Consider the following 13,191-nt stretch of genomic DNA (forward strand, 5'->3'; position numbering starts at 1 on the left):
TGCAACATAAAGGGATTCCCCCCCCATTTAAACTGCACCTTCTCTACTAGAAACCCCCCTCCCCGCAAACCTGAAATCCCTAAATAAAATCCCTTTTTAAAAAGGAAGCTCGTTTAGACAAAATTTTCCCAAATACCTAACCATAGCCTATGATGTAGATTAGTTTTCTTTTATCTACTTGATTCCTGCCACCGTCACCACGCCTCGCCTGTTGACGGGTGTAAAGGGGGTGGTAAACCGATCTCAACGCCTTTACAAACGCAGCAACAGAACCAGTTTGAGGCCTAGAGGAAAGGCGGGAGTAGCCGGCTCCACGGCAGCAGCCCAACCAACGTGCCTACAACGTTTCCCTCCTTCCCCAGCCTTTTATGAATGAACTTTGGGCGCTCTTGTGCTTCTTTTTTTATGAATGGGAGTTCCAGCCGTGAATGAATCTTAGAGAAGCTCGCGCGGATTGGCTCGGGGCGCTCAAGCCGCGCCCCTCCCCGGCCGGATAAGGGCGACGCAGAGCCTTGATTGGCCGAGCGTGTCCCCCGCCCGAGGCGGGGGGGATTCCGCCCCTCCCGCTCCTCCATTCACAAAGTCAATGAAACAAAGAGAAACAGAAAAGAGTCTGTTTCTGTGAAAGAGGAAACGACTCCCGGGCTGGAGGCGGGAGCAACCTTACTCGGCGCCGTCCCACGAGAAGTAGCGTAGCTCTGTTATCGAGGATCAGCTGCCCTGCGGTGGGGGCCGACTGCAAAAACCTGGACTGACCCCCCCCACTCTTTTTCCAATCTCAGGTGAGGGCAGTGCTTTATTTTTGCTAAAAAACTATTAAGGGTTACTCTCATTTTGACTCCAGAAAAATCACCATTTTATAGTTCAGATCGGGGAAAATAAATACAGCAAATGGACAAAAGTACAAAGATTCACCAAATGTTTAGAGGTATGCTTCCCCCTGCGCCCCCCCCGAAAAAAAGCACTGGGTGAAGGCGCGGGGAAAATAACTTTTTGAGGCAAATTGGGGTGGCGATGTTGCCTCACGTCGCAGAAGTTTTTGCTTTTTTTGTAAATTATACCGGGGACGAAAAGGACGTGGGAAACAGCTTTGGGGCCTAGTCCGGGAGGGAGCTGATTTTTGGATAGGGTGTCAGGATGTAGGAAAGATCCGGGGAGGGAGGCGGGTAGCCAAAGGAAAGGGAGACAAATAGAAAAGCGGAGTGCTTGACCAGGGGCGGGAGACTTTCCCCACGCGACCCTGATGCGTGTCTACTCGGTCTCGCTGGGTCCCGTGGCGCTTACTCCCAGGTAAGTGGGCACAAGCGTGCAGTCTTAGGCTAAGGAAAGCGAAGGAAGCCGGTTTTGAGGAAAGCTGGGCTTTGAAGTGAGGGGGGCGGGCGGGTGTTGAAGTCAAGCCAACATGGGGAGGGCGCATAGCAATCCCGCCCCCCCCCCGGGGTGGGAATAAAAGTCAGTAAAGTAAGCAAAGAGAAGAGGCTGGGAAAGGGGTGCGGGGGGGAATAGGAGGCAAAATCCAGGAGGGAAGAGGGGTGAAGGCTAACAAGGTCCTTATGGGGTTGGGATTAAAAGGGGATTCCAAACTGGGGAAGAGATTAGGATATGCACTTGTTCTCTGTTGAGCACCCTCTCCTCTGAAGGGAGCCTTTCCTCTTCAATTTGGGTATTTCTGCTTGTAGCAGCAAAGAGAGGGTCACTGGAAGGGGCTGTAATCCCAACCCCCTTGCCTTCACCACATACTGTACGGAGCAACCACATAATATCACCTGTCTGTATGCAATTCTGCAATCCTTGCATTTTGCTCCCATTTTGCACTGCTGTGGGACACGATTTTGGTACCTGTTTGTTTCTCCTACATGCAATTCTCCTTGCAGGGTCTGCTGCCGGCCCTCCATGTTGGCGAGGGATTTGCACCCATGACTGATGGGAGGATGAAAGGGTATTTGGACCAGCAGGTGCCTTACACTTCTGCACAGGTGAGCGATGAAGGAGAATCGAACCGCCGGACCTCTTCCCTGGTCTTTCCTTGCATTTTTAGCTTTGCAGCCTGTAGATTGGACTGGAGTTGAGTTGAGCCTTGTCTTATGTCACATGCGTTATTTTTCTTCTTCTTCTTCAAATACAGAAACCGTCAGGAAATGGCATCCTGGAAGGCAGAGCTGTGATGGCTGCACGGAAGAAATCCATGGATCCAGGGATGCCCCACGTCCCAGACCCCGAAGGTGTGTATGTGGGAGATCCTGGAGAGAAATGAATGTGGGTTATCTATGGGGACCACTTGAATATACCACCTGCGTGAAGCCTGTTGGCGCTGGAATAAAAGGATCCTGATGCAACATCGTGACCTGAAATAATGATATTTTAGTACAGCTTTTGCTCCCATTTTACAGACTGAGGAACTGAGGCTGAGCAGGAATCCCTTCTCGTGTGACCTCCTAGCTTGTCATGGGTTGAGTTTTCCATGAGTTTTAATGCTCAGTATTTGGCTTCTCTCTTTTTTTGACACTTCTGAAACTCGCCTGGTTTATCTTCAGTTAATGTTCTTAGGCTTCCCAATGCTGTCATTGCACAGCCTCTGGGACTGTCTGCAGGCCTGCCTGAGGGGGCTGCCTGATGCAATTGCTACATTCCTCCAACCAACAGATTTAGGCAGGAGAAGGGAACTTGTAACCATCTGGAGAGCAACAACTCCTTCATGTGCCTTCCCCATTAGAGGTCCAGAGGGTGGCAACACAATAATCGGCCTTTTCCGCTCCCTGTTTGTAGAATACTCGCCCCAGGGAGGTTTGGCTGGTGCCTTCATTATACACCTCTAGGTGCCAGGCAAAAATGGTGTTCTTCAACCAGGCCTTTGGCTGATTGACATACAGTGGTGCCTCGCAAGACGAAGAGAGTCTTGCGGTTTTTTCGTCTTGCGAAGCAAGCCCATTAGCGGATTAGCGCTATTAGCGGCTTAGCGGGCTTAGTGGATCAGCTGATAAGCGGCTTAGCGGATCAGCTGATAAGCGGCTTAGCGGATCAGCTGTTAAGAGGCTTAGCGGCTTAGGATCAGCTGATAAGCGGCTTAGCGGCTTGGGGGAAAGGGGGGGAAACCCCACAGGAACTCGCAGGACATTTTCGTCTTGCGAAGCAAGCCCATAGGAAATTCGTTTTGCGAAGCACCTCCAAAACGGAAAAATCTTTCGTCTAGCGGGTTTTCTGTCTTGCAAGGTATTCGTCTTGGGGGCACCACTGTACGATGGTCTTTTAAATGTCTTGTGGGAGAGGGGATTATCGGTTTGTTTTCGTTTCAGTTTTCATTATGTATTTTGCACTTCTTAAATTGTAATTTTATGTTGTGAACTGCCCCTGAGATCTACGGATGAAGAGTGGCATACAGATCTAATTGTTATTTTTGTTTTAACTGCGCTGCATCACTAGTTAGACCACGAGATCAGAAACTTGGGCTGCTTGGAGAAGTTGAGCAGGGTGCAAGCTTGCCTGTAGCTAACCTCTGCTGAATTCACCTGCGTTCCTGTCACTTGTGTGCCTGGGAGCCTCGCCACAAGATGGGTTAGATGGCTCAGTCAGTAGAGCAGGAGACTCTGAATACCAGGGTTATGGGTTTGAGCCCCATGTTGGGCAAAAGATTCCTGCCTTGCAGGGGGTTGGTCTCTGTGACCCTCCTGGTCCCTTCCAACTCTGTGATACTATGATGATGATGGCGATTAATTGAATTTATATACCACCCTATAACCGGGGGTCTCAGGGCAGTTCACAGAATAAAAGCAAGATATAAAACCACAAAATACCTAATGAAAATAAAAACAACAACCTAATAGCACCCCCGCCACCCAAAAAAACACTTTAAAAGGGCATAGGATGTAAAATCGGATCAATCAAAGGCCTGGTTAAAAAGCAATGTTTTTGCCGGGTGCCTAAAGTGGTACCTCAGGTTACATACGCTTCAGGTTACACACGCTTCAGGTTACACACTCCGCTAACCCAGAAATAGTACCTCGGGTTAAGAACTTTGCTTCAGGATGAGAACAGAAATTGTGCTCTGGCGGCGTGGCAGCATCAGGAGGCCCCATTAGCTAAAGTGGTGCTTCAGGTTAAGAACTGTTTCAGGTTAAGTACGGACCTCCGGAACAAATTAAGTACTTAACCTGAGGTACCACTGTATAATGAAGGCGCCAGGCGAACTTCCCTGGGGAGAGCATTCCACAGACGGGGAGCCACTGCAGAGAGGGCCCTGTTTTCATGTTGCCACCCTCCGCACCTCTCGAGGAGGAGACACATGAAGGAGGGCCGCAGAAGATGATCTCAGGGTCCGGGTAGGTTCACATGGAAAGAGGCGGTCCTTGAGGCATTGCGGTCCTGAGCCGTTTAAGGCTTTATTGGTCAAAACCAGGACTTTGAATTAGGCTCGGAAACTAATTGGTAGGCACGGCAGTCGGACCAGGATCAGTGTAATATGCTCAAAACGCCTTGCTCTGGTGAGCAACCTGGCCGCTGAATTCTGCACCAGCTGAAGTCTCTGAACCGCCTTCAAAGGCAGCCCTATGTATCACGCATTGCTCTCGTTCTGCTGCAGCCGCTCCATGGCCATCATACCCTGTCCTGTTCTCTTGCAGATCTCTTCCACGACCTGAACCAATTTCAGGAAACCTGGCTGACTGAAGGTAAGGCTGAGCTGTTGGATTCCTTCCACTGGCCAACCCCTTCCTTCCCCTTCCCCTTCATCTTCTTTGGCCACCTCCCCCCCCCCTTCTGCTTCTAGAGACTTTTGCATATGTAGCTCAGGCTTGGGTAAACTCGGGAGTATGAATCACACCATTGTGTCCTTATTTGCTTATGAAAGGAACTTGGCAGGCCCCCCCCCAAAAAAAACTTCCTTTTCCAGAATGGGCAGGTCTGGGACCTACGGTTTGTTTGCTTTAAACTTTCTCCTTCGCAGATCTGAAGATCTGCCACCTGCTTTTAAGCTTTTGAATGAGGCACACTTTGGAAAAAAATAAATTAAAGGCTTCGAGTTTCCTTTTCCCTTTGGCTTGTTAGGTTATGATATCTCTCTCCACTGTTTCTCTGCTTCTCGTCGGCCTGGGAAGGGGGAGCCTGTTGATTCCCTGAGAGCCCAATTAATGCCAATAGTAGTTAATTGCAGTTTTGAAGTGAGTTTTTGGCTTCTGTTCTCGGAGACGGTGGATCTAGGGACCTGGCATTTTGAGAAAGGTTACAAAGGTTAAAAATTGTATTGTTTACTTCACTTACCGTTTGTTCTTGGGCAGTGGATCACCCTGGAACGTAGCTAAGATTAAGTCATAATTGCATACCATCGGCACTGATGACAAATTTTTCAGAAGAAAGTGTGTGTTGTAAGGGGGAATTCCACCAAGATGACTCACGGATATGTTCATATCGCTGCAGGAGATTTATCAACTGGGTGCTACAATGTAGCTTGGTGCTTTTTTCTCAGATGTCCAATAATTGCAAGGAAAATAATTTCTCAGTGGAATTGAGCATCTTGAAACACGGCTTCTGTTTATAAATACCTAAAAAGCAAACTACTGGATCTCATGGTTTTAGAGAGAATCTTCTCCAAAACTTTCCCCCTTCCTGCGTTGGAATGATTTAGGAAACTATTTTCAAAAGGTTCCAAATTATTTGAGAGTCTGAATCCTAGAAATGGGATAGATTTTGCAAAGTTGACCCAGTACACGCAGGAACAATCAATCTGCACGGTGTATTCTGCTTCTGGAATTTCACTTTTCACCCTCAATTTTGCCTAAATAATGTGCCAGTCCTGTTGGTAGTATGGTCCTTGGTGTATGGAATTGTGACACTGTGTTGTCAGCTCTATTGCAATAAACATAAGGACTAGAACCTTGGGCCTTGCATTTTCGCTTCTGCTTTTTTATTTTTCTTAAAATGCTTAGTATGTCAGAAATTCAGTTCCTGTACTGGAATTCTATGCTCTTAAGATCTGCTGATTGTGTTGGCAGTGGTTTGAGGATATCTGAGAAGAAATGTAGTATCCTTGTTTTGTATTTGTGAAGGGGAGATCTTACAGCTTTGGGGAGGAAGGAAGCTCAGAATCGAAATAGGTTTCGTATGGTGGGTCTTCGTCGAACATATATCTGACAAACAATGGGAGAGGGGGAATGGATTCTGGGTGCTTTCACTTCAGTGTGTATTCCAAAAGTAGGGTCAAAGTTTCCCCATTCCTGACCTAGAGTATTCTCACCCAGAGGATCACTTCCCTCCCTCTTCTTCAGTACTGCCAAAGTTTGCTAGACTCTTAATGTGGTTTACTCTGTATGAGCCTATCCAGCACTAGTTTAAATCGAAGGAGGCTATTTTGGTTCCAGATTGACTAGACAGAAGCACATTCTAGCAACAGAAGCAGAGCTTTGCAGCACCCAAAACGCCAGGCTGTGCCTTTGCTTGGTATCTTAAGGTCCATGTGTGTACATTTCACACATATATGAGATGAACCCCATGCACTTGGAACTGAAACTTCCAGGGATTTGAAAGAGGAAACTCAAACTTTCAAAGAGTTGCAACTCTTTGCAGCTCAGTCACATCGAACTTACAAAAGAAAAGAAAAAAGCAATTGCCGGAACAAAATAGCGATGCAACAAGACACGTGGATTCATCAGATTTGGGGAAATTGTGCATGTCTCTGGGGAATAGGGACAATTGGAAAAATACAGATTCTGGATGGTGGGTGGGTGGTGGGTTAGGCCCTCGGAGGAGGGCTGCCCTCCCCACCTGGAAGTGGCAAGACATACAGACTGAGAAACCTTTAACCTGATCTTCCTGGATATGCTGTGCAAAGTGGAAATAACAGCCCTCTACTAATTGTAGATCCTCTGCTAATTGTGGAGGGTAGCTCTTTGGAAGGGACGCGGGTGGCACTGTGAGTTAAACCACAGAGCCTAGGACTTGCCGATCAGAAGGTCGGCGGTTCAAATCCCCACGACGGGGTGAGCTCCCATTGCTCGGTCCCTGCTCCTGCCAACCTAGCAGCTCAAAAGCACGTCAAAGTGCAAGTAGATAAATAGGTACCACTCTGGCGGGAAGGTAAACAGCGTTTCCGTGTGCTGCTCTGGTTTGCCAGAAGCAGCTTAGTCATGCTGGCCACATGACCCGGAAGCGGTCCGCCGGCTCCCTCGGCCAATAAAGCAAGATGAGTGCTGCAACCCCAGTGTCGGCCACAACTGGACCTAATGGTCAGGGGTCCCTTTACCTTTAGCTCTTTGGAAACAGTTTGTGGAATGCAGCTGCCATCAATATCAGAATCTACAGGGGATTCAAAGAATCACAGAGCTGGAAGGGATGCTGAGCGTCGTTTAGTCCGACCAGTGTCCAAAATTAGCCATGTGCCTATTGGCCACTTGTGATCAAGTGAAGATGCCCGGGTCACCAAGATGTCCCTTGACATCTCCACCATCTGGAGGTACATGCCTGGGGATCCTTGGATCTAGACCGTTTTCACGCACTAATGCTGTAGAATGCTATCCGTGAGATTTTACCTGCGCAATCAGAATGAATTTCAGGAACTAAAATGCTTTTCCCGTGCGGCCTGAGCAGGAGCAGTGAACAAGGTTATAGTGAATTGTTGCAGCTTGTCTTACTTACCCCACCCTACTGCTGTGCTCTGAGTTGTGAAAAATATTCTTAACGTTATGAATGGTCCGTGTCACCATTAAGATAAAGAGGTCAGAATCGGCCAATATATACAGGGCCGGATTTAGGTTTGATGAGGCCCAAAGCTACTGAAGGTAATGGGACCCTTTATATGTCCAGCTGTCGTTTGTCAACAACAAATCGTCGCTGTTTTTTGTCTTGAATATATGCTATATGGAAATGAGCAAACCAGTGATATTTTAGGGAGCAGGCTAGCAGGCGGGGCCCATGACTTACATCATAGGAGCCTACACAACACAAAACACTGTTGCTGTATATAGGTTTTATTTTGGTTTTTATCTTATATTTTGGAAATGTACATCCAGTTTTTTTCCTTTAATTTTTTTTGGGTCCTCAAGAGAGTGAGGCCCTAAGCTATAGCTTGTTTAGCTTATATGTAAATCCGGCACTGAATATATATGTGGACTGTCCCTGGATAAAAGTGACTTTTCTTCTTGAATTTCTCAGAGCTCTTAACCTAGCTCAAGGTGGTCATCTGAACTAGCCAGATATTTAACTGATAATCCATCCCTGCCAGTCCACCACTTGAAAAATAAGACTTTAGAGCCGACTTGCTCCAAAATGGCAGCTAGACATTCCCTTTCAGCGACTGCAACCTTGGCTTACAGAGCCATTTGGCCCCTAGCTTATATATCTGAGTTTCAAACACATGAGTCCAACCCGCTATGATGCAACACATGTTCCCCCATCCAAGTTGAACCCATACTGGACCTTGCTAAGCTTTGCAAATGGGCTTGCAGTTTTATTGCTGCACCACTAACTGAGCAATTTTGCTGCACCCCAGTGAGATTCAGACCCTGCCCAGCAATGTTGTGCCAGAGGACAGGCCCTGAGACAAGGGCATGGGGAGGGCTGTGGGGCCAAGGCTTTGACCCCCAACCCCAACGCAATGGTTAAACTCTGCGATCTCAGGTTTCTTGGCGTACATTGGAACTTCGGGGACAGGCGATGGCTGCAACTCTTTTGACAGGCTTTGTTCTGGGATGGTGTCAATACGAGAGTTTGCTGGGAGCTGGTTTGGGGAATGCAGCCGATCGAATGTTAGCTGGCGTTTAGCTAGTCTTGAACGTGCCTTTTCCGCCTCCCGTCTCGGCACACATGCTGAGCTCAGCTGGGGTCGTGTGGTCCAGTCTTACCTCCGGGGTGGGTGGGGGAAAGTGTGGGAATTTTATCTGGGATCACAATGGCTTGCAATCATAGAGGGCATCATCATCACACAGCAGATGTTGTGATTTTTATTTGAGTGATGTGAGCATGTTAACAGACTCTGAGAGATCCCTGCATGACAGCCTTGTAAATTACACGGAAACCACAGTCAATGGGACTCCTAAAGTGTACAGGAGCAATAGCATTGAAACAAATAACAGTGCTGCATTTCACAAGAGTAGTGCATAAAACACTTGTGAAATAGATATAGTATGTGCAATTTTTTTTAAAAAAAATAGCCTGCATTTCCATGCTGGCTGTGGAAGAGGGAAAGTCCTTTCCAACACAGCCAGTAGGTTAGTTAAAAGAAAAGCCTTCTGCCAAGTGTAGTGGCTGGAGGTGTGTGACAAGGCGATCTGTTACGAGTGGCAAGGCTATGTTCAAACCAGCAGTTTTGATTTGTGACGGATATTTATTAGCTCCTATATTTGTAATCCCAACATTGGTTTCAGGAGCTGCGGGTGGGACAGCACAGAGTTAACATATGGAACTCACTGCCACAAGGTGTGCCGACGGACACCGGCTTTCATAGAGACAAATTTACAGAAATATGCACGTCTGTCCCTCTGCTGCATTTTGACGCTGGTTGTGGAGAAGGGAAGTTCGGCAGTGGAACGGTCTCCCTCGGGAGGTTGTGAACTCTCCTTCCTTGCAGGTTTTTAAGCAGAGGTCGGGGGGCCATCTGTCATGGATGGTTTAACTCAGATTCCTGCATTGCTGGGGGTTGGTCTGGATGACCCTCGGGGTCCCTTCCAATGCTATGATGTTCCGCTTGCCTGTGGTTACCAGGCGAGCTGTTAAATAAAGCTGCTCTTTGAGAAAGAGGTCTGTTGCCTTATAGTGGGCGGCGGGCAAGATGGAAAGACATGACTATAATAACCTCTTTGTTGGATCAGAGCAAAGACTTGTCTAGTCCTGTGGCCGGTCATAAGCCTCTGGAAGCTTTTTTGCAAGGCAGGATGAGAGAGAATAATGCCCCATTGCTTGCCTCTAGTATTTGGTGTTCTGTCTTGGATCATGAAGATTCTATGTAGGTATTGGAGGCAACAGCCCTCGATTTAGGCTCCATGAATCTCTCTCTCTCTTTTTTAATGATTTTCAGTTATATACTCGGTTGCAATTTAGCTGATTGTGTGTGTGTGTGTGTGTGTACGTGGGGCCAATTGTCCAGTGGCCCTCCAGCTCAAAGGGAGCCTCAGATTGAGAAACTGGTTCTTTTTTGTCATTTCATTTCACAACTTTTTGTGTGTGTGCCTTGGACCAAAATGTGTTGGCCTGTTTGAAAGCAGCTGCTCGCTTTTTAAAAAAACCCTCCCTGCTTCTTAGGCAATGTAGTCTCTGCTTCTTGGGTATCCTGCTAATTTTTAGCCTGTTGCAGATGTTGATTCCCTCTCCTCCTGCCCATCTTTTCCTGATTCATTATTTTATATTTTGGAGGATTGCTGGCATCACAAACACATCTGACGGAGTCCTGTGCAGGGAAGGAACCGCGGCTCAGCGGTGGAGCGTTTTCTTTGTGTGCAGAAGGTCCTTTCTGAGCATCTCTAGTTGAGAAAGGGATTGGGTAGCGGAAGAAGGAAGAAGACCTCTGTATGGAGAACCTTTAGCATCCTTGAAGTGCTTGATGCTGGGCTAAGTAGACAAAATCAGCCTGGCTCTGTATAAGGCAGCGCTCTCGCTGTTAAGGTAGATGTTCCATCTACCTTGGATGAGCTTTCCGGGCTTCTTGGTTGCTTGCCAGTCAATCCCAACGTCTGCTAGAGAGGAATAAATTTGCCGTCTCTAGGAGGAAATGTTGAGCTCTCCTGCTGTCTGGCCTCGTTCAAATGCTTTGGCCGGGACGAATGAAATCATGGCATGTTAGATGTCTTTCCAGCCTTGGCTTGAGGATACGCAGAGGTGGTGAGTCCTTTTTTTCACAAAACCAATCGATTATCTGTTTTGATTTAAAAGGCGGGTCACTTTGATTTGAAGTTGGGAACATAAGGCTACAATCCTAGGCATGCTTGTTTTGTTAGTACACTTGAATCTAGTGGTGTGTTGCGTCTAGGTAAGCGAGCTTGGTATTTGACCCAAACTCTGGTTTTTAAGGAGATCCATGCAGAAGATGTGGTTGGGATCTGTTCACCCGCTCTGAGACCCCATAGCTGATTCTCCCCTGGCCTCCTTGCTGACCCAAGTAGGGCTAATTCAGCCATCTAGCCCTGGTGATTATCTAATGCTTATTAGATGGATTTCCCCTAAATTGATTTCTGAACTTTGAATGTTATTGTTATTCATGTTTTTATACTGTATTTTATGCTGCTTTTACAATTAAGTGTTTTAAATTTGTAGTTAGCCGCCCTGAGCCTGGTTTTTGAACCCGGAAGGGCGGGGTATAAATAAAAAAATATTATTATTATTATTATTATTATTATTATTATTATTATTGCCATAGCTCTGCATTTGGAAGGATTCCTGTGGTAAAGCAGGAAGAACTTTTTGACAACAAGAGCTGTTTGACAGTGAAACGGTCTTCCTTGGGGAATACAGGGCCGTCTTTACCCAGGGGTGCAAGGGGTGTGGGGCACCTGGGCGCTGAATCCGGGGGGGGGGGCGCCAGGCGCCCGCTGCTGAAGCTGCTTAAGCTCTTAACTATCTACCAGTTATGAAATAATAAATAGTTTTGATCAAGCTAGAAAAGCAAAATACATATATACCTAGGTATTACCAAAATGTATACTTACTGTTTCACTAAAGGACTTTCGACTTTGTGCGCTTGTTTACCAAAGACGCGCTTGTCATTCACGATGGCGCTGTGCACACGAAATTAACTCTTACATCAAAATACTATGTTACATATTGTATTGAACTGCTCTGCTATGTTTCTCCTAAGTAGGTGCCTAAACAATACTTATAAGTTTAAGTGTGGTGGTGTATACTTACATAATAATATAATATAATATAATATAATATAATATAATATAATATAATATAATATAATATAATATAATATAATATAATATAATATAATATAATATAATATAATATAATATAATATAATATAATATAATATAATATAATAATATTTATACCCCACCTATCTGGCTGAGTTTCCCCAGCCATTCTGGGCAGCTTCCAATACTTAAGTATAAGTGCATTGTGAAGAAATGAGAAAATAAAAAAGTTTGTTTCCTTTTCCTCTCTTCTTTTATAAACAAGAGATTAAGGCGTAAGTGTGGTGTCCGACTAAGCATAGTAAAAGTTAATTTGGGGGCTAAACTAAATTTGGGGGTGCTGGGTGGATCTTTGCACCCCGGCGGCGCATATGCTAAAGACAGCGCTGTTGGGGAATAGTGGACTCTCCTTCCTTGGAGGTTTATAAGCAGAGGTTGGGTGGCCATCTGTCATGGATGCTTTAGCTGAGATTTCTGCATTGCAGGGGGTTGGACTAGATGACCCTTGGTGTCCCATCCAGCTCTACAATGCTGGGGGGAGGGGGAGGAGGTTCTGCTAATGCAATGGGACTCCCCCTTTTCCTGTGCACCCTCAGAAACATTTTCTGAGGACTCCAGAGGAGGTCAAAGCTCTGTTAAGCATGCCGAAATCTGCTGTGCTCATGAAGCCGCAGTGTTGGGTAAAATGGTAAATATGCAAACTGCCCAGATTGAAAGCCTCTACCATTTTCTTCCAGAAGCAGAACATAAGTTTGAGGTCTGCTGAACCCTCCAAATCTCTGCTCTCAGATTGATCCTGACAAATCTGGGTGAACTTTCAATGCCAACCTTCTCCGTTATTTGTTTCTGCCCAAGATTTCTTCCAAAAGCTGATTCCCACAGTGGACAATATTGCATCTAGAGAAAGGGCCTAGGATTTGGCAGACATGTTTTTTTCCTAGATCCCCCTTCTTAAGCATGTCGTTTCAGGAGTCATTCTTGAGATTTGTTAATTCAGAATGCTTGGTGATGACAATAATAAACTCTGGGAGACATTATTTTTCAAGTCACCTTACATGGGGGAATTTTAACACCCCGTGTTTTGTAAATGACGTTAAAAAAAGAATGGTTAGAACGCAGACCTTCGAGCTGAAAAGGGCTTCTTCCCAGAACGCATATTGCTTCTTTGCAACATTCAGGAATGACATGGCGGGAGAGAAGGAAGGCATTTGTAAATATTGCAATTTTTTTGTGGCGGGGTGGAGTCTTCCTTCAACTCAACTGTCCTGAGTGAGGCAGATTTCGCACGTGGGCCTCCTATTTCTTTATTTTGTTTATTTAAATCCTTTTTAAAAATAATAATAATATTCTGCATTTC

The 13,191-nt window shown here is 46.1% G+C and overlaps 1 protein-coding gene and 1 long non-coding RNA gene across 5 annotated transcripts in view; one reads left to right on the top strand and one right to left on the bottom strand.

The window, feature by feature from the left end:
• LOC308571465 overlaps positions 1-13,191 on the bottom strand; it is a 200,873-nt gene that overhangs the window by 106,171 nt on the left and 81,511 nt on the right. The window lies entirely within an intron of this gene.
• Positions 1,878-13,191, top strand: part of ETV4 (ETS variant transcription factor 4) — a 43,732-nt gene continuing 32,418 nt past the window's right edge. For 2 of the 4 annotated variants that reach the window (XM_081166610.1, XM_081166611.1), the window contains exons 1-3: positions 1,878-1,976; positions 2,126-2,222; positions 4,617-4,664. In XM_081166610.1, the coding sequence (XP_081022736.1) occupies positions 1,917-1,976; positions 2,126-2,222; positions 4,617-4,664 (205 nt within the window). In that variant the 5' untranslated portion in view covers positions 1,878-1,916. Of the gene's footprint in view, positions 1,977-2,125; positions 2,223-4,616; positions 4,665-9,824; positions 9,929-13,191 lie in introns of those variants that run through there. The other 2 variants (XM_081166612.1, XM_081166613.1) reach the window with 2 other exon arrangements.

This window comes from Podarcis bocagei (assembly GCF_964188305.1).
Source record: "Podarcis bocagei genome assembly, chromosome: 13".
In the NCBI taxonomy this organism is placed as follows: domain Eukaryota; kingdom Metazoa; phylum Chordata; class Lepidosauria; order Squamata; family Lacertidae; genus Podarcis; species Podarcis bocagei.